This window comes from Thermobia domestica, chromosome 16 (assembly GCF_964235325.1).
Source record: "Thermobia domestica chromosome 16, izTheDome1.hap1.1, whole genome shotgun sequence".
Classification (NCBI taxonomy): domain Eukaryota; kingdom Metazoa; phylum Arthropoda; class Insecta; order Zygentoma; family Lepismatidae; genus Thermobia; species Thermobia domestica.
The window spans coordinates 111,206,153-111,226,474 of record NC_137469.1 but is presented as its reverse complement, the minus strand read 5'-3'; the positions used below and the strand labels follow the sequence as shown (position 1 = coordinate 111,226,474).

The 20,322-nt window shown below is 34.6% G+C and overlaps 1 protein-coding gene across 3 annotated transcripts in view; it reads left to right on the top strand.

Moving 5' to 3' along the window:
- LOC145673351 (neurotrimin-like) overlaps window positions 1-20,322 on the top strand; it is a 610,638-nt gene that overhangs the window by 463,217 nt on the left and 127,099 nt on the right. For all 3 annotated transcript variants that reach the window (XM_081742982.1, XM_081742980.1, XM_081742981.1), the window contains one exon: window positions 4,419-4,600. In XM_081742982.1, coding sequence (XP_081599108.1) covers window positions 4,419-4,600 — 182 coding nt within the window. The remainder of the gene's footprint in view (window positions 1-4,418; window positions 4,601-20,322) is intronic.

Here is a 20,322-nt window from a genome sequence, read left to right as displayed (position 1 = left end):
TTTACATGGATTCAGCGCTAAAAGAACAGTCCTATATTTTACCTTAATCCTTTATTGCAATCAGTTGTTATGGATACACTACTTCAAGTTTGAGTATTAAATCCGCATAGTTTGGAAGTCTACTGTAATTTACTCTTTGAAATGAAACTCATTTGCTTTCCTTTTAAATTTGCAACACTGTTCTCTGTTACAACTCACCCATTCCTTTCTCATTATTTGTTTCTTTCATTTATTTATTTATTTGTTTATTTTTGCATTCTTTTCCATGTCTACAATTTTAATCTAGTAGTATGTTTTTCTTATTTTTCTTATTTTCTGGTTTTCTTGTTTGTATTATACAGAACCATTGTTTTGTCTCGCATAATATAATGCTTCATACAAAATATCTGAAGATCTTGTTTCGTAATCATAAAATAGTGGTTTATAAAATATTATTTTCTTCTTGGATGTTCTTTATTGTCATTGCTATTACTGTTAGTGTTTGCTTCATACCTGTACTTCATAACTAGTTACTATAATAATATTTACTCTTTATATATTTTGATACTTGAAGCGCCATGTACATATATTTTATGTACAAAAAACAAATACAGCATTGAATTCTTAAGAAAATTTCAGATGAAAACAAAATATCACAATGTATGGTTTCCATTTCAGAAATTTGTGGATTCAAAATGGTGAATTTCAAAATGACTCAAATCAACATCACAGGTACTATTTTTTTCCCTTACCTGCGCTGCTAATCTACAGTGTCACTTTAGTAATTCTGCCTTTTATTTGGGTGTTTCTACACTTTTAGACCCCCTATATTTATCGTGAAAATATACACTGTGATAGAAAACCATTGTAATTACCTCTCTCATTTTTGCCATCTTTTATCTAAACAATTAATTATTGATTGATTGCTTTGTGCTTTACGTTCTTATGCGCCATGTACCGTCCTTACAGTATATGCTTTACGTTCTTATGCAATAGAGAATATGAAGGAAGGTATTACTATTTACATGCGCTACAAAGTATGTCTATGTCGGGGCTTGAATCCGTCGCAGTTGGCGGTTGTACGTACATGCCATCATACAATACCACTTTGCTTAGAGCATGCTGTTCACCACAATATTATTTTACCTCCAAGAAAGACGCGCTGAAGGCCCACGGCACAGCAGGCTCGTAGCTAGAACTTCAAGACAAGGGGAGCGAGATAACTTTTTGGGGAGAGGGCTAACTTGAGTTAATCTTGAACTCCGTCGTGGTTATTTAGACAGCGTAAGCGTCTTTGGTGCGGGAGATCTGCGTTTGATTAATGGCGGAAGCTAATATGGTTCGGGTCCCACGTTAAGCTCTAGATCCACATCTTATATAGCCTTTCTGTGGAAAGGCACGATAACTCAAATCTAATCAAATAAAAATCGAGTTAATTTTACATTCACTCATATATCAACAAACAACGGAACGTTTCAAGAGAGCTGATGCCCCCGGCCACTCTCTTACAATGAAGTTCAGTCTAACTACATGGAATGGAAAGAGAATAAAAGTTCGACAATCATTGAAAGAAAGCCTTGGGGTTGCCAAATTTTTCTCAAAGAAAAACAGAAAATTTCACGATTTTTAGAAAAACGTAAGATGTATGATATTCAGAATTTGCATAGAACAGACACAAATGAGAGGGGAGCAAAGTTACCGGAATTTCATGAAAAAAGAATGGATTTTATTTTTTAATACAACTTTGTTTCAAATACAACTTTTATCACCCTCAAACTAATCCCATAATAGTATTAATAAGATCACGGATTTTGGCGATGTTGTCCTCGGTTCGCGCACTTGAAGGACAATTGGAACGGGGCTGATATTCAATGATCATTTCCCTCTTTTTAAACCAAGCAAACCGTTCATTCACTTGCGTTTTACTGAGAGCATTTTGTTTATAAGATGTTTGCATTATCACAACAATTTCTGCAGCATTCTTGCCGAGTAAAAAACAAAACTTCACAGCCGCACGTTGTTCGTGAGAATCTGCCATTTCATCGTGTCACGAGTGCATTACAGGCATACAAACATAGGACTGCCAGAGAAACCACTTGACATACTGACTCAGGAGGAGTCCTGCCACAGCGCTGTAGCGGCGCAACCTCGTACTACAAGTACAAGTTGCGCATTAGTACGATTGCGGTTTTATTGGGTCCTTCCTCGTATATAGTTTTACATAGTAGCTTAGAATAATTTTACTTGGAAACTGGGTCAGTTTCACTGCAACTATAAAACACAAAGAAGTATATTACAATTTCCAGGGGGGGGCACACATGGGTCGGATCCCACATTAAGCTGTACGTCCTCTTCTCATATAGCCTCGGTGTTGAAAGGCATGTTAAACACAAATCCACCAACCAAACATATTAAATGAATTTTATTACCTTTTAATTGTATTTTAAAGAAGACTTTGCACCTCGTAATAGTCCCATATCCCCTTTTATACATTCAAAGGGTCCTTGCAAGGTATATCGAAATTCACATCCAGTTGGAGTTTTGCTTTTAATTCACAGTAGCTTATGTTCCTGGCATCAGTTGCCAAATGATCAAAATAGTGTTAACAGACGAAGGCTAAGCTATTAAAATCAAGTCTTTTCTTCAATATAAGGTTGTCGTTTCCTGTTAGATAGCAAAAAGAAAAAGAAAGAAAAAAAGAAAAAGCACAACTTGTCTAAATGCTTAGATACGTTGTTGGGTTACGTTGCTAACAATGAGAAATCATTCTAATTATTATATTTTCACTAGCTTATAAAAACATTTTAAAACTATCCAGGACTATTATTTCTTGTATATATTTTAAAAACCGGAAGAAATTGTTTTATGGGGGATAATAAAAATGAATAACGTAAAACTTGCCAGAAAAACATCAGATCTGGCAACCCTAAAGAGCCTGTGTAGTAAAAGATACGAATCTTGTAATAATAGCGTAGAACTTGCATATATAGGCCCTAATAAACAAGAACATGTCAGTTACAAGCAACAGCACATGTATCTACAAATGATTCTTATTATCTTTTAATCCTTCTATTTCATAAGACTGATTAAATGTAAAGATACCTTGTAAAGTTTTACATTTTATGAAATGGACCTCAAAAGTTCATTAATAGAAGATACAAAACATGCATCTTAAACTGTTTTCAATATTGCGAAAAATCAAATTTGGAAATCATAAAGGTATATCAAGTGGGAAAAATTGTTAAAAAAAAAGAAAGAAAAAGAAAATGACTAATTTTTTAAATGCTAGATCTAATTTTCATTATTATGACCTTTCCTAGTTATTACATGATACAATTAATCAAATTCGGATGGTTCATAATACTTTAAAAAAAAATGTGGACAACAATGATTTCCAAATTTTGTGTTGTAAATGCTGGAAAATTGTGAACAATTATAATTTCCCAATTTTATTTTATATTTTATAATTCCAATCTACTTATTTTTGAAGTTAATTCGACAATACAGTCAAACAATAATAACATTGTATAAATATATTTTCTTCATATTATTGGGTATTATCTAATGCGATAAAACTAACATTGACGAGATTGTATGCTGCGATAATTCTTTTAAGCACCATTATATCAAGTTTCTGCTATTATGTTTTCCTTATATTCAAGTTTCATTATAGCTAGGGTAGAACGTTAGGGATTCTTCGTGAATAATTCTTCTCAAGCATGGTTGTAATTATAGATCTCTGAGTGTTCCATAAATACGAGTTATTTGAAGTCAGTCAAGAAAAGTCAATTCCGTCTGTATGGAGCTAAAACCTACATTGACATAGCAGTTATAGCAAATGAGTGAATAAATGTTTAGATCTAAATGACGTAATAGGCGGGCTCTTAGTATTTCTGATATTGTGTTAGGGTTTGTATTGGTCTAGTAAGCACAAAATAGACTTGAAAATTACATATAATAGTACACTAATAAACTTAGACATTCATATGAAGTAATGTACTTTATTACGCTCTGGGCAAGGCAAACAAAAGGGACGAACCGACTATAATTTGAAGAGCTGGCAATTGTCCATTTCTAACTCGCCAACAGAGGGAAGCACCTCCTGTTTATATTTCGTCCAGCCTAGATGTTCTCTGCTATCGTCATTTGGTACCCGACACGTAGAAGTTTTAACACGTCTGCACAAGACAAACATTTTCACCCCCTCTCGCTTTTCCAGCACGAAAACAAGAACCAAAAAATCAACACTTGTGTTGTTACAGCGATGTCACTGCCATCTTTTGTTCGTTACGGAAAGCTGGAAGCAGTCCCTACGTTTCCCCATCTTCCTCTATTCATGAAATGGGGCAGTAAACGAAAACTAGAGCCTGCTTTAAATACATTATACTTGTAGATGTAAAGGTATTAAAACAAATATTTTTTCTTGTCTATTTTCGCAGGTCACAAGGGAAGTATGAGCTGGCGAGCACATTGGGATCATGTTCATTACCTACGTACAACGCCTAAACCCCCAGAGCCATCTTTTGCAGATAAAAGTAACTACACTGTGACGAACATAACGGTTCAGCTTGGAGGCACCGCGTTCCTTCATTGTCGTGTACTTAATCTGGGCGAAAGGCCGGTAAGTCCACTTATACATATATATTTTTTTAAATCATCAAGCTGGGAATTGTTTGAAAGATATATACGACTCGCTGAATATTTTCTTGTAGTGTTTTTATTTTTCGTTTTATTATCCATGTAGAAAGGATTTGTACCAGTAGTTTCCAGACATTTTATGAAAATGTTACGATGTCACAGATTTCAGATTTAAAAGATAAAAGTTACGTTTCTTATCTCCTCTTATTACTTGTTGAAATGTAACTTCAAATGTTACGAACTTTCAACAACTAAAAATTCATAGTCTGCATGCGGGAGTTTTCTACTATAATCCTTTTAGCATGTGAAAAAGGAAAATTACATAATAGTAGTTCTATCACTTTTATTTTTAAACGAATGTGTACAAACTTAAAGATGGTAGGACATTTATTTACATTTTAATATTTATATACTCTAAAACCATTGAAAGACACTATGATTTTAATTTACCGTAAGGCTATAAAAGTCTGGTACTACTAACAATATTGTTTTCTTTTTTTTCGTTATATGTGCAAGGGCCCCATTGGGGAGCCTTGAACCGTGGTGATGTATTTAGTAATGGTCTATCTACCAGTTGAACGGCCCGGGTCGATTCCCAGTGGCAGTAGTAATTCTTCTCGTTCTTCCCTAGTTCCAATGCGGTTCAGGGAGTATTTGGGGAAATCGGAGGCTAAAGCGTCTGGAGCATGGTGTTTACATGGCCTCATTATATCAGAGTAAATGGAAGTTGTATGACATAACAGCCATTCTGGGATATCTCAGAATTGTTTTGGACATCTTGATTGGTTAATCGTCATTTTCAGTATTCTCGATTAATCACTCCATTCTCCGTTGGAGGTTGGGTTGTCAGTACTCGTACAACTTCTGTTTGCTCTACTCTTGTATGTGTTGAAATCACAATAGTGTGGAATCTTGCATCTACTCAGCACTTAAGCGTTCTATAGCTTGTCCCGAACATAGAACGCCATTTATTTTTACTTTACTTTACTTAATCTTTACTCCCTTGGTTAACGGTTTGTTTCCCAGACGCTGCATTGGGGAAAGGGGTTTGTAGAATTGGCATCAATGTTACCTGACTTAAACCCCATAGTCATTGCAACATTAATTTTGAAATCTAATGTTATGCTTCAAAATTCTGATGTGTAGATAATAGTTGATGCCTTGAACAGAATTCTAAAAGCATAATATAGAAAGGAAACAAGTAATGGGAATGGCAGAATAGGAAAGTACTAGGTCGGTGGAAAGTCTCTATGATTTGATTCCCGGTGAGGTTGCTCGCCTTTGATACTTCTTTTTTAGACATCCTTTGTTTTAAAACTCTGATGTAGAAAGAAAAGGGAAAGTAGAGGGGAATCTTATAGCTCAGTAGGAAGAGAAATGCTGGGTAAGAAATAGAAAAAGAAAAGTTACGGGAATCCAAAGCATACAATACTTGTTCCGTTAAGTTGCACTGTAGGAGAAAATACTTGAGAAGTGTGACAATTATATGGCAATATTTTTCTCATTAAGATACTTTAATTGGAGAAAGTACTTTCAGGAGTATGGCAGACTTCTAGTAATATTTTTCCCACTAAGTTATATAGTACAGTATGGCCTCGTCAGTTCTTGTAGTTCAATGTAACAAAAGTTAAATCAGGAGTTTGGGGATTTAGAACTGGCAGGCGTATCCCAGGATTTTGTAAACTAACATCTTTAGAGCAAAGGTAATGGGATTGAGACATGGGTTGCTTTTGACCGCCATCCCTAATTTTGAAATTTTGTCATTCACGCCATGCATGTTAAAATTAAAATTAATAAAACGTTTAGCGTATGAAAGTTCTCAGCTTAAAAAGTACCTATAGTTTTTTCTCCGGGCCATGCGTGATGCAGTCATGCTCCACAACCGGCCGGTCTACCTGAACGGAAAATACGGCCTACAACTATGACCACCGGTCTTATACATGTATCCAAATGAAACCTTCAATTATAATTCTTCAAACGCCGGTCACATATGACAGACGCGGCTTGAGTAGAAAGCTCTATGCCGGTCCCAGATGACCCCCATGGCAGGTAAAGTGTTAACAAAATAAAATTGAACACTTTTCAAAAGGAAACTGATTGTGATGAAAGAGGGTGAAAAGAGGGGAAAAGAGAAAGAATAAATGTTCGATAGGTAAAAGTCTACATAGAATTTGCCAGGAACAGCCGGCGATCCTTCATCGATTATCCTCTCGGTGTATTGTCATTTTTCTATGGAACATGGAGTCTGTGCTATGGACGACCAGACAGGTCTGTATAAAACTCAGCGCTGAGGCAACAAAATCAAGATCAGCTTATAGTGCGAAATAACTTCGAATACATTCGCCTCCAAGTAACAAAATTATTGTTGCTATTTATAAAAGAATACGCAACTTATGTGCGTTACCCCTATTAACATGAGTAAGGTCTATGCGCAGAAAATAAAGTGTCGCGGTCGCGGAGAGTTCCTATCTACATTGTCGTCGGTGGTCAACTCTGTTGTACAACGTGTTCCCTGTGATTTTGTTTGAGGGCATCGTTCATTGAATTCCTAGTTCAATGGGTCGAAGGCATGCTGATGAAATGAAGTACGTGTAAGTTGACATCAGATAAAGCAATCGTTAGGAACGCGGACAAAGGAACAATCTGTAATAAATACATGAAAGGAAAGCGTCAAAACAACATAAAAAATATTTTATGTTTAAAACGTATAAATCATCTGTAAGTTGCGCTGAAAAAAAAAAGAAATTAAAATAAAATTTTAAGATCGAGCTGATAAAGAAAATTGACTATCGATGATTTCAAATAAATAATGTTTGTCGTTTTCATAGTATTACAGTCCAATATATATCACATGTCCAAAACTTATTATTATTGTTCAAATCACATCATTCATCATGCTGGACACATCTTCATATTATTGTTGGAAAAGGTACGTTTAGAAGCATGGCCGCCATGTTGGAATACTTTTCCTGTTAAGTTATATTGCTGGAGAAAGTACGATAAGAAGTGAGGTAATCAAGTGGTAATACTTTTTCGTTAAGTTAAATTGCTAGAGAAAGTACGCTGAGAAGCGTGACATGTGTAAACTAGTGCTTTTCCTGTTAAGTTACATTGTCGGAGAAAGTACGTCCAGAAGCGTAGCACCCATGTAATAATACTTTTCCCACTAAGTTATAGAATATTGTTGGAAAATGTACGTTGAGAAGCATGACAGCCATATGGCAATATTTTACCTGCTAAGTTACATTATTGGAGACAGTATGTTGAGAAGCGTGATAGACATGTGTATTAAAGTTTTTCATGAAAATAACTTTGCGGTTTCGTAGTTCATCCATTCTGGATCTAGAATTTATAAACACCCTGTGGTAATTTTTGTGCTACAAGTTTCTATGAAAGAGTTGAATCAGGAAGTTGGCAGTCAATTCAAAGCCAATTACATTAACTATTTCCACTGTTCATAATTGTAGGTCATTACCTTTCCGTTTACAAATGTTGTTATTAGTGTTGAAACATTGAATTCATTTTCTCTATTTAATTCTAATCCAATATTAAAAGCAAAAGCAATGCTCTTTGTAATTTAACGTTCAAATGAATTAACTCTTCATGCAAAAGCAGCAATTAAACAGGTAAAGCTAATACTGTTTGTTTCTGCTCCAACATTAAAAGGATTTTCAATAAGAGCTCCATTCTGAAAAAATTAAAGTGAATTTTACGGTGTTGTTGTCGGACATATATATTCATATAGCTATTGCCTCAAAATAGTTAGTTTCCTCCAGGGATTTAATAGGGTGTATTGGGAGTGTACGATGCATACCCACCTACTATTTCTACTGTTAAGTGTATACTTACGTTAAATCAGAGTTGAAATCAATGTGCTGAAACTAAAGATATACCACATTGACTTGATTTCCCAATCTTCCGTTGCAAGCGCTGCTATCGGCTGAAGGAATTCCAATCCCTTTCTCTCGCTTAGCAACAGCTGAACCCTTATTGGCTCAACGCGTGGGTGTGTAAGGGTGTGAGCTTTAGTTCGCATTTTTGCCACGGCTCAAGACATGTTGACAGCACAATAGTGAAGTAACAGGGGCAACTGCTTTTTCATTTAAACTCTGACAAAACTTTCTTATTTCATACTATACTAAACGAATGTAAATGAAGCATGGAACAGGTTCACACACACACACACACACACACTATATATATATATATATATATATATATATATATATATATATATATATATATATATATATATATATATATATATATATATATATATATATACATTTGGGTGGAGTGAAAAAATTCGAATATCGAATTCTAATATAGTTCAAAAGTTGTGTATATGCATGCTAAATAATGGGAAAATAACAAACAAAATCACACTTTGGCGCAAATGCCCTAAAATTTGAAGAAAAAAACGATGAAAAACACCAAAATTTACCTTTACGCAAGAAATATAAAGATTACTTTTTTTCAGTTCTATAGCGTCTAAATACTTTGTTTTAGTTCTGTAAGATCATGTTTCTTAATAATTCGTTAATGTGAGTGATTTTATACGTTTTATTTTCATAATGATTTTGCAGCTCTTCGCCCATTTCTCAACGGTTTTTTTATGAAATGGTCCAGAACTCATCACAAGGAGGTGGAGCCAATTTGAGTTACACCTACACCGTATCAAACCATTCTATTAATTAGGGTGTGCTAAATTATGTTGATTTAGTCGAGGACATTGCCTTGAATTCAGATTTTTTTTATCAAATTTTTGCATTGTGAGTCTTGAGAGCAAAGTTTCTCTAATGTAGCTATCTCTGTTTTCTTGTCTATACATTGTTTCCTGCAGACTCTGTGATAAATTTGACACATCTTTCAACTTGAAATTAGTAGGATGGTTGGGTAGGGTGTGGGTGGAACTGGAATTGTGTTCACCTCCTCGTGGTGAGTTCTGGGCCATTTCATAATTTTAAAAAAACCGTTGAGAAATGGGCGAAAAGTTGGAAAATCATTTAAAAAAATGAAACGTGTAAAATCACTCACAATAATGAATTATTAACAAACATGACCTCACACAACTAAAATACTTAGATGCTAAAGAAATGGAAAAAGAAGTAATCTGTATATTTCTTGTATAAAGGTAAATTTTGATGTTCTTTATTTTTTCCAAAGTTTAGGACGTTTGTGCGAACTGAAGATCCAAAGTGTGATTTTGTTTATTTTCCCATTGATTAGCGTGCATATCGCAACTTTTGAGTTCTATTAAAATTCGAGAGTCGAAATTCTGATTTTTTCATGTAAAGGTAAATTTTGGTGTTTTTTGTCATTTTTTGTCAAACTTTAAACCGTTTGCGCGAATTGAAGCCCCCAAACGTGATATTTTTCATTATTTTCCCATTGATTACCAAGCGAATACGCAATTTTTGAGCCCTATTAGAATTCGATACTTGAAAATCTGTTTTTTTGCTTCACCCTAATATACATATCGGGTGTTGTGTAAGACTTCCGACACGTATGCACGGCATATTTTTGAAATTCCAAAAACCGTCTCTCACAATATTTTTGCGCTTTGGTCTATTGCGATTAACGTTGAAACCGGAAGTATAAATTTATACCATTTCCAGTTAGAATGATGGGAAAAGAACGTAGATGATACCTATTTAGGATGAGCTTAATTTATATAAAAAGATATCTTTTCTTTCTATTTCTTACCGATTTTCGGGCAAGTAAGTTTGTGGTGGACAACATCATGTCCATGGGTTTTCTCGGAGCGTCTCACATTCTCATTCCACCAATTCTTCCATCCCTTAATCATCCGTCTCCCTTAGCCTAAAGGGCATGGGACCTTAAACGGAATGATTTCGTTCCGATTCTTGTTTCAATTTCTTACTGTTTTCGCTCTGATATCTATCGACAGACAGATGGAAGGACATAGACGTTTTATAAGTCTTCCCATACTTATCCATAGCTTAGTTTGGAAATCCAAAAATAACTGGCAACGTCACGTGTACACCACGTAATGAAGTTTGGTTTTCATGACGCGATATATTCTCAATATTGGAATCCGAAATGGTAGTAGATTTCTACTAGTTCCGGTTTTAGTAGAGTGGAGATCAAATGTACTCTTGGAATCTTAATTGATTTTTTTTAAAAAAAAAAACAGCTTTTCGCTCTTTATTATAGTTTTACTCTTTAGCAATCAAGGATAAACTGGAAATCCACTTCCGGTTTAAATAGAAAGTTAAGACAGAAAATGGTACATATTCTTAGCAAGCTAAATTGATTCCAAAAACCACTTTTCATCATCTCCTATCGTTCTTGATGTATTTAGATCAATATGGAAACCGGAAGTTGTAGTGGATTTTATGACTTCCGGTTGTAGTAGAGAAGTAAGAAATAGAGATGAAATGTATTCTTGAGTCTCTTAATCGATTGCAAGAAAATCGCTTCTCGCTATGTACTATCATTTATGCTCTATCGTGATCCTCATTAAAACCGGAAGTGGTCAATTTCAACCACTTCCGTTTTGAATATCACCTATCAACTTTTGACCTAAATTCCAGCCAAAATTGATGGTGAGCCATCAAGTAGTTCTTGAGATTATTATCTCGCGGACGGACGGACATACGGGCAGACACGATAAATATAAAAAGAAGTCTCAGTTGGAAAACAAAACTCCTTAAAATATATAACAATTTTGTTATGGAATTCTTGAGTTGATTTGAGTTGATTTTAGTTTAGCGTCCCGTTCAGCAGCGAGGCTATATGAGACGTGGACCTACTGATTAACGTGGAATCCGAACCACATGAGCTCCCGCCGGGAATCGAACCCGGGTCTCCCACGCCGAAGGCGCGTACGCTAACCGCTTAGCCACGAGGAGCTCTATATGGAATTCTTGCAATGACCATCAACAAATATATATATATATATATATATATATATATATATATATATTCGTAATAATACAGGATATTTAAAAGAAAACACTCACGCATTTCATTTGGGTCTAGAATTTCTAACTGAAGTCCGATTTTCTTGCGGTTTTTTGGCACAAGTCCAAGGAGGAATGGGAGATTCATGGGACTATTTTTACTAGTTTAAATAAATCGCGGGTAATATCGGCCACGCCCCAAGAAAAACAGTAAATCACTGGCAACAGTATCCACAGTGTACCTTACAATTGGAATGAGATTTTGGATTTTTGAAGCAGAATTGCAGAATACAAATTTAAAAAATGAAATCTTTAGTTTTACGTCCCACGGTTATGCCGGTTAGGCTAAAGGAGACGGTGATGATAAGTGATGAATGAATTGGTGGAATGAAGAAAGTGGGAGGAAACGGGAGAACCCCGAGAAAACCCACGCACACGGTGTTTGTCCACCACAAAGTTCACTTGGCGGGGGCTGGGATCGAACCCGGGACCCCAAATACAAATTAAGTGTTAGTGAGAACACAAATTGTGTTAGTGTTAGTGTTAGTGTTAGTGAGAAGTGGTAACACCCATAAACGTAAAAAATATTCCTTAGGTGACGGAAAGATTTCTTGGGCGATCTAAGTAGTCGATAACTGATATCTTTTACAACACCCGCCTACGGGATCCGATATTTTCCTGTTTCATTCAGAAGCGATCTTGTTTCTTCCAATTTATTCACTAGCGACAATATTGTGTTCCTGTCTAGGGCAGAACGTGAGACAATTTTGTTTCTAAATGCCATTTGCATAGCAACAACAGATTCCGTTCTCCAGAAACTTTTAACGATAAACACATTTTGCTCCAAAGAGTACACCGTATTGACCTTGGTGTGGTTGTTGTCTAACGGAGAAAACTCAAACCTCCGCACCGTACCGCACATCATTCCCATCCCGCAAGGTAAACTCTGGCGAATATTTACTGTTTTTCTCAAGACGGTCTCGAAATTCTAGACCCAAATGAAATCCGTGAGTTTTAAAGAAAGTCACCCTGTATATTCAACAGAGAGTTTGCTTTTTCTTTTAGTTTCTATAACATCCCGTATGAGCATACATTTTGAATTAAAAGTTTCTGCAGCTTAAGCGGTGGTTCTTTGGACCATGTTTATTTCAACTTTTGGTGTAATGAATTACCTTCTAAACTTTGGACAGTTTCGAATATGCATTTCAGAATAAAACATATATGTTTCCCATAGAAAATGTAATTCAGATACTATATTTCCTTCTGTTTCCCGTTTATTTTATTTAATGTTTACCTTCCAATATATCTGTCATTTCCTTGTTCAGTAATGTCTATTTACTTAAGCATAATCAAAGTTGTTTGACAAACTTGGTGGTTGCTAGTATGTACTTTGATATGATGTTATGTTATGATATATTTTTTCTTCTTTTCTTGTGATATTTTTATGATGTTACAAAGTGAAAACAAACAATAGATCAAAAGCAAGGTAATCTATCCAGGCTTCCCATCAACATACAGGAAATGATGTTTCTTAACATAACCCTCACACGCTGTGAAGCATCTACCTCCACAGAGAACATGGAGAGGTAAAACGGAATAATCTATTATATACAAAGCACTCGATATCTCGTATCTTCTACTCGACCTACTTTAATATAGTTTCTTCAAAGGCTATTTTCGTACCACAGAAAGGTTATTCAAGGGTCAGAGATAAATATAAATGGAGGCCTGTTAATTATGAATAATTTATCTTTCTTAGTAGACGAGCTCGTAGTAACGAACATGAAAGCGCTGAAAATAATGTCCGACAGTTAAACTATTTAGTTTAAAGAAGGTAGAATGATTATGAAAGAGATGCAGGAAACAGGAAAACCCCAAGCAAACGCACAAAACAATATTGTTCACTACAAACTGACATCGTTTAGGATTAAATCAGGGACTCCTTCTACTAGAGGTGACTGCTCCACCACTTTTATTTAAAAAAAAAAAAAAGAAAAGAAAAAACTCTCTCGGACACTTTTCATGACTATTAGACTCAATGGGGACAGAAACACAGAAACATTGAGGACAGTTAAATGCGTCCATGCTCTTTAGACGGTCTCAAACCTGTAATGGATTTCATTCTTTCCTGCTGTCTAATGACTAACTTTTGTTACCCGAAGTCCCAGGTTCAACTCGTAAGAGACCCTTAAAATTTGAACGCATTATGGTGGTTTGAATTTCACTTCAAACTGAGGTTCACTTCTCATGAAACTCGGTGGTGCAAGGGATGCTCAACTCCAATTCAATCAAATCCTAATAGGTTTTGCTTCACGGTGGATAAAAAATTAGACCACTGTTTATTGCACCACATCGGTTGCCTCTAAGTAACTGTACTTTGAATGAAAATATTGTGGTTAATAATACATTTGAAAATAAAAATTAAAAGAAAACGTGTAGTAAGGACTGCTTATACAAATTTAATAGATTTAATAAAATATTGATGTTAGTGAAATACTATTAAAATGTACTTTCAACTAGCAAGTTATTATGCACGAAATCTTATCATAAAAGAATGAGCCAGTTAAAAAAAAAAAAAACTCTCTTGAAAGAATTGTACAGTCACCGATAAATGTTAATTCCGGTTGGTAAAATTTATTTTGGAAATAATGGTGGTATGGATGTAACTTACAGAAAATTTCATTTTTTTTTTTTTTAATTTACTGAAAACTGTACTCAAATTGTCCTTCCATTCTGAAGTTATTTATGAAACTAATTTTATCAAACGAAAAGAACTGTTGTTGCTGACAGTACCAGCTACTTAAAATAACAGGACCAATTATGCTACAAAACAGAACAGAAACAGAACAGAAATATATATTATGAAATAATTTTTCCCTAGAAATATACAGACCATTTATATAAGAAATTTCATCTTAAGAGAATAGCATCACTAACATCCTCATAGATAATCTGCCATTATTAGCATGCACTTATTTCAAACTAAGAAGCTTTTATGCACCACAGTGTTTAGCTAACCTCTTCATCATCATGTAAGAATTTTCTATTTTCGTAGTGTATCTCTTGCATTTCTTTCTTTTTCCTACGACCGTGTCCTCTACCACGTCCCTCATGATAAAATTCCCTCTCAAGCAATGTTCCAATATTTTTTCACTTTTTTCAATTACATTTCAAATTGTTCTTTCTCCTTATACATTTTCCATTAGTTTTTACTTCGAACCAGCTAATTTTCCCATTCTTCTCCACACCCACATTACGCAAATTAATCTTTTTTTCATCGCTTTTGCGTAATGTTCATGTTCATGTTATATAAAGTAAAAGACTCTACGTAAAACATTTTATGAGTCTTTGTCTTAACGTAAGAGAATAAAGAGTAGCTATCTTTATAGAATAGTTTTTAATGGAAATATTTAGAAAATAATGATGATTAAGTATAAGAAAAGTTCTCTTAACCATTTTAGGATTTCCAGTTTTTGAGGTAAACTTTAGACTTTCACTCAAACAGCTACTGCTTTCTTACTATTTATCGTAGGATCATGGTTCATAGCTCGCTTTTTTTTTAAAAGGATAGATCATGCTTTCCAACAAGACCACTCTGTTGCCCGTATTATACATCAGAAACAAGAAAATTGAAAAAAAAAAAAAAACTAGTAGATTTTACGAAAAATTCTTTTTGAATTTTTTGTGCCCCTCTGGTCCGGGCCTTAGTTCACGTAGTAATCTGAATTTAAAAAAAAAACACGTTGTTATATATCAGGCGTATAGTTTCTAAATCCGCCATCTCCAATTTCGAAAATAAATTAGATAAGTAGATTTACTGGTATTCGTTTCCATTCCCGACACGATGAGAGAGATTTTTGTCATTTGGTAGTTATAATGAATGTCCAGAAAGCAGGAAATTATTTTTAAAAAGAAAATTTTTCTCACATAATCTCTGAGTTATCAGTTTTCCCAGTTTTTCTCGAAATCTTTTATGAAGGAGATGGCGGATTTAGAAACTATACGCCTCATATATAATATGTGTGCAAAATTTCGTGTTTTTATCTTGAAAACTAAGATCGGGAGAAATTTCTGAAAGTCTGAAGGTGACCCACTTTTCAAATATGTATATACATACAAACATATATATATATATATATATATATATATATGTAATACTTCAAAAATGTACTGCGTTCATTCCTATTTGACCTAGAGTTATGGCTCAAATGACATTTTATTTAGTATAATAAGGCCTTTCCTATGGTATTACTCACATGTCCGTATCATACACCTGAACCGGATAATTAGGGGAAAACACGGAAGTATTTTTGAAAATCCAACCAAAATGTTTTGCCCTTCTGGCCTAAGCCTGGGTTAACGTAGGGATCTGAACTTTTTTCTAAAAATACATTGTTATGTACATAATATGTGTACAAAATTTCAATCTTGTATATTAGAAATAAATGGCAGAAAAAATTGTTGAAAGTCTGAATTTGGGCTCTCTATACATTATAAAAATTTACTGCGTCATTACTGTTTTGCCTAGAATCATGATTCAAACGTTATTTTCTTTAGTATAAAAAACTCTTTCTAACGGTACCACTTACATGTATGTATCATACATCTGAACTGGAAAAATCGGAAATAACCGGATTTTTTCTGAAAAACAAAACACCCTCGGAAAACTTGCGCCCATCGTGCTCAAACCCGGTTTCACATAGGAATCTCATATAATTTTTTAGAGATACCTGAAGGTACATACAAATTGTGTGCAAAGTTTCAATTTGATATCGTGTAACTAAAGGCGTGAAAATTTTTGAAATTTGCCTTTAGAAAAAATAAAAAAAGCCACGCCCCTCCGCCCCCACTCGGCGCCGCAAAGTTGAACATCCGGTTCCAAAACGCATCTGGGGTGTTCTTTGGTCCATCCTTGACTTGACTAATAAAAAGCGCCTGGCTTAAATACCTGTTATAGAATCTAAATAATCGGTCAAAGACGATACTACGTCATGGTAACAAAAGTTACCAAATATCCTAAAAGGGTTAAAATAATAAGGTATGTATACAAGTTTGTATAAAATTCCTTGATTTTTAAAAAAATATTGGAAGTCCATATCGATACTAACTAACAAACCAGGCACACATGCAGAAATTTATTTGATTGAGGGGTCCAAATCTTTTTGGGGAAGTTCAAATTCAATATGAGGATAAATTATATTAATTACAGTTTGATTGAGGATAAATTACATTAAAATTGGTAAAATTGCCCTTAAAAGTTTACTACATTTAGAGAAAAGTCGGGAATTTTGGTGGTACAGACCCGTAGGTTTCACCCTCTGCTTACATCCCTGCTACTAACACGTTACGGTATTACATTTTTTAGTTTTGTGAGGCCGTACTATAAATAATAATGAACTATCTTTTTTCTCTTAATGACTACAACTTAGAAATTCGTTAAACCTTTTTTTTTAAGAGATAAAAGGCAAAAACATATAGGTACTCTAAAATGTATCCTTCTCATGTATTTCAACTATGTAAAATGACAAACAAAAGAAAGCTTTAAAATGAAAAAAATCTTAATGGCAATATTATCAGGAAGGCCACAAAACTGAAATGGCTGCGGATTATTGTGAAACATTAGACTCAATCATTTTTAGGGGACAATATTTATTAAAGTTTCTTATTGATATGCTGGTTCTCTGTATGCAATTATGATTTTCATTTTACTTTGACCACTTCCGGTTTACTCAATAAGCGATATATTATAAGCTTCTTACGTATTAAAGTGAACGTTTGCATATTTGTTTAGTTGTGCTTAATACATATCCACACAGTGTCTCCGTTGGAAGGGAATTTCTGAATTAATAATTTGCCTCAGGACAGGACTTTATCACGTTGCTTTCTTTTAAAATATGTATTCTAAGGATAGGTTTAAAATTTACGGTGAAAACAGAATCTGTCACACGCATCCTAAAGTTAGGGAAATAAAACTCGGTACAAAAACTGCTCCTTTAAAAAAAAAAAAAGTTGCCACGTATCCCACACTGAGGAAAGTCCGTTATCCGGACAGCGATATGTTGTACAAATATACGTATCCATATGTTTACTACGGAAATCTGTACGGAGCATACGTTATCCATATGCAACACGCGTACTACTTTTTTCCCGCTTAGGTGTTACATCAAGAAGCTGCAAGATGTCTGACATTTAACAACTTTCCGTATATTACGTACGTTACATACGTCAGGTAGTGTTATATATATATATATATATATATATATATATATATATATGTCTATCTGTATATGAGATCATTATCGTCTATATACAGTCATACGGAAAGTGCCTATAGAAGGAACAGTTATACGGACAATATTATAAAACATACGTTTTCAGTTACACGTTTCCTGAAGGACGTTATATATAGTCGTACTTTCAGTCCAAAAACTACATGATTTACGCATGCAACCTATGTTTTTACGTACGCAACATATTTTTTCTCTAAGTATTGTGTGAAAAATTCGGCTTCTAAAAGGAGAAGGAGGAATTCCCATACGGGGAGAGTGTCAAACGTTTATCCCACAATTAGAGTACCCCACGAGCCTCTACACTATTTAAAATAACTTTTTATTGAAAATAGTTACTTGAGTCGATCTGAGATTTTATCATTAGATTTTGTTTGGAATGTGTATTCTAATAGGAAAAAAGAGTGTTTCAATTCTTCACAAAGAAGAGAAATTCTTGCTTCATTTCTTCATTCCCGAAATATAATTGATACTAGTAGCCTTTCAACAAATCAGTTTTTGACATATTTATGATGGCATCCTTCATAAAACAGAAATACTTACAGGAGAGTAATATAATTGTAAGAGTTGACACTTCTTTAGCTCCTTTGATAACCTCTCGACAAGATATTATGAAAGATATCAAATCACTACTCAGAATTATAGTTTGTGTAACAGAAATACATCTATTGTAGGCAACACAATAAAGTTATCCAATTTACTGATACAGAGACAGAGTAAAATTAGTCTAACAACCTATTTACATTAATCTACATTATAGCATTTCCAAGAAACTAACTACATACGAGTGTGAAAAATTTTCATCCTTGTGAAATTATAATGAACCAGTAATTAATACGAAAAATGCAGTATCTATTAAAATCACTGGAAAGACTCTGGTGCCTAATGGACGAAACTATCACCGCCCTCGGCGATTCTCATTAGTAACTACGGAATTTTTCTTCTTTCTTTAAAAAAAAAATCCAGTTCTTCAGTAAATGCAAAGCTATAAATTCTAGTTGAAAGTGGACACAATTCTAATTTAGTTTTAATACGAAATTTTTAAAAAGATTGTGCAACTAATTTATTGTTCATATTTTTTTCTTTCAATTTATTCAATTATTTTAACAGCCCAGAATTAACGCAATATGCTATACTTTCAGACCTTCTCTTTACATTTCATCTTTTAGAAAAAGTGTAATTCTTGTGTTGTAAATTACAATGACCAAATTGTCCCCGGTAGTGAAACCAGCATTCAGTCGCAGCTGCACAAAATCTCATTCTTCAATACACCCCACATAGCACAAGTACGTCCACGGGATGTCCGAGACTGAGCCCGCAATGGACGACGGGACATCCCGTGATATCCGAATGTGCTCCCGGGACATCCAGAGGATATCCGCGGGAGATCCAGATGTCCGCTAATATCCCGGGATACGGAATATTCAACGGGACCACGAAGGGATGTCTATTTGTTTTCCCTCGGACCTCCTGTCCCATCTGGGACGTCCCGTGGACATCCTACATGGGAATCCTTCAGGACGTCCATGCGATGTCTTCTCTTTGTCCCGATAATCCCGGGAACCGAATGGGATGATTGGGATCAAAATGGGACATCCCAGGGACGTAGTGTGCTATGTGGGACGTTTATATGACAGGATTACTCGAAAAGGGAAAAATATTTTTTTTTAACCTGTAATGAAGAAATGCCTACATATTAAATTTCTAATACAATAAATCAATTTTTCTGTAATATAGGTGAGCGTAAGGTAGCCAAATTCTACCTCTCTAAGTTCCAGTCTTCGCAATCTAGGCGCAGTGTTTGTAGATTTTCTTTAAAATATTTCCCTCAACTGACACATTTTTTTTCCCTTTTCTTATCAAATTTCCCCTAGTTTGTTTAGTATCCAATTCCTATGTCAGAAGTTATGTGATAAGCAGGGCCCTGATCTTGTTGACCTAAAATTTTCTAAAAAGTGACCTATAAAATGACACTAAAATCCCTGTAAAATGACCCTAAAATTCGCGAAAAATTGACCTTAAAACTTGCGTGTTTTTAAACGTTTATTTCGTTAAACATTCACATTTAAAAAATATATATCTATTGGGTTTTAATTAACGTCTCTCACTCATATTAAAAAAGTTTTGTTTCAGTTAGTTGCACTCCATTGATCATTTATGCCCATTGTACGGCATTGTACATACTGAAAGCATCAATTCACTCCCGAGTTGAAACTAGGAAGCACTCTTTAAACAATAGAAGTTCGCAAGTTTAGACTAGATGAGAATAATAGATAAAAACCCTGTTTAAAATCTTTGTACTCCTTCTAATCCATTTTTAGTTATTCACGTGATCACATCCTTTGTGGTCAACAACCCAAAACTACCGGTTTGGCCACCTACCAACCCCCACCTTTCGTTAACCAGCTACAGCTTAGTTTTCATTAGCTTGCTAGCAATGCAGTTTTTCCACCCCAATAGTCAGGAAGCATGGATTTAACTCCATCTTTTTC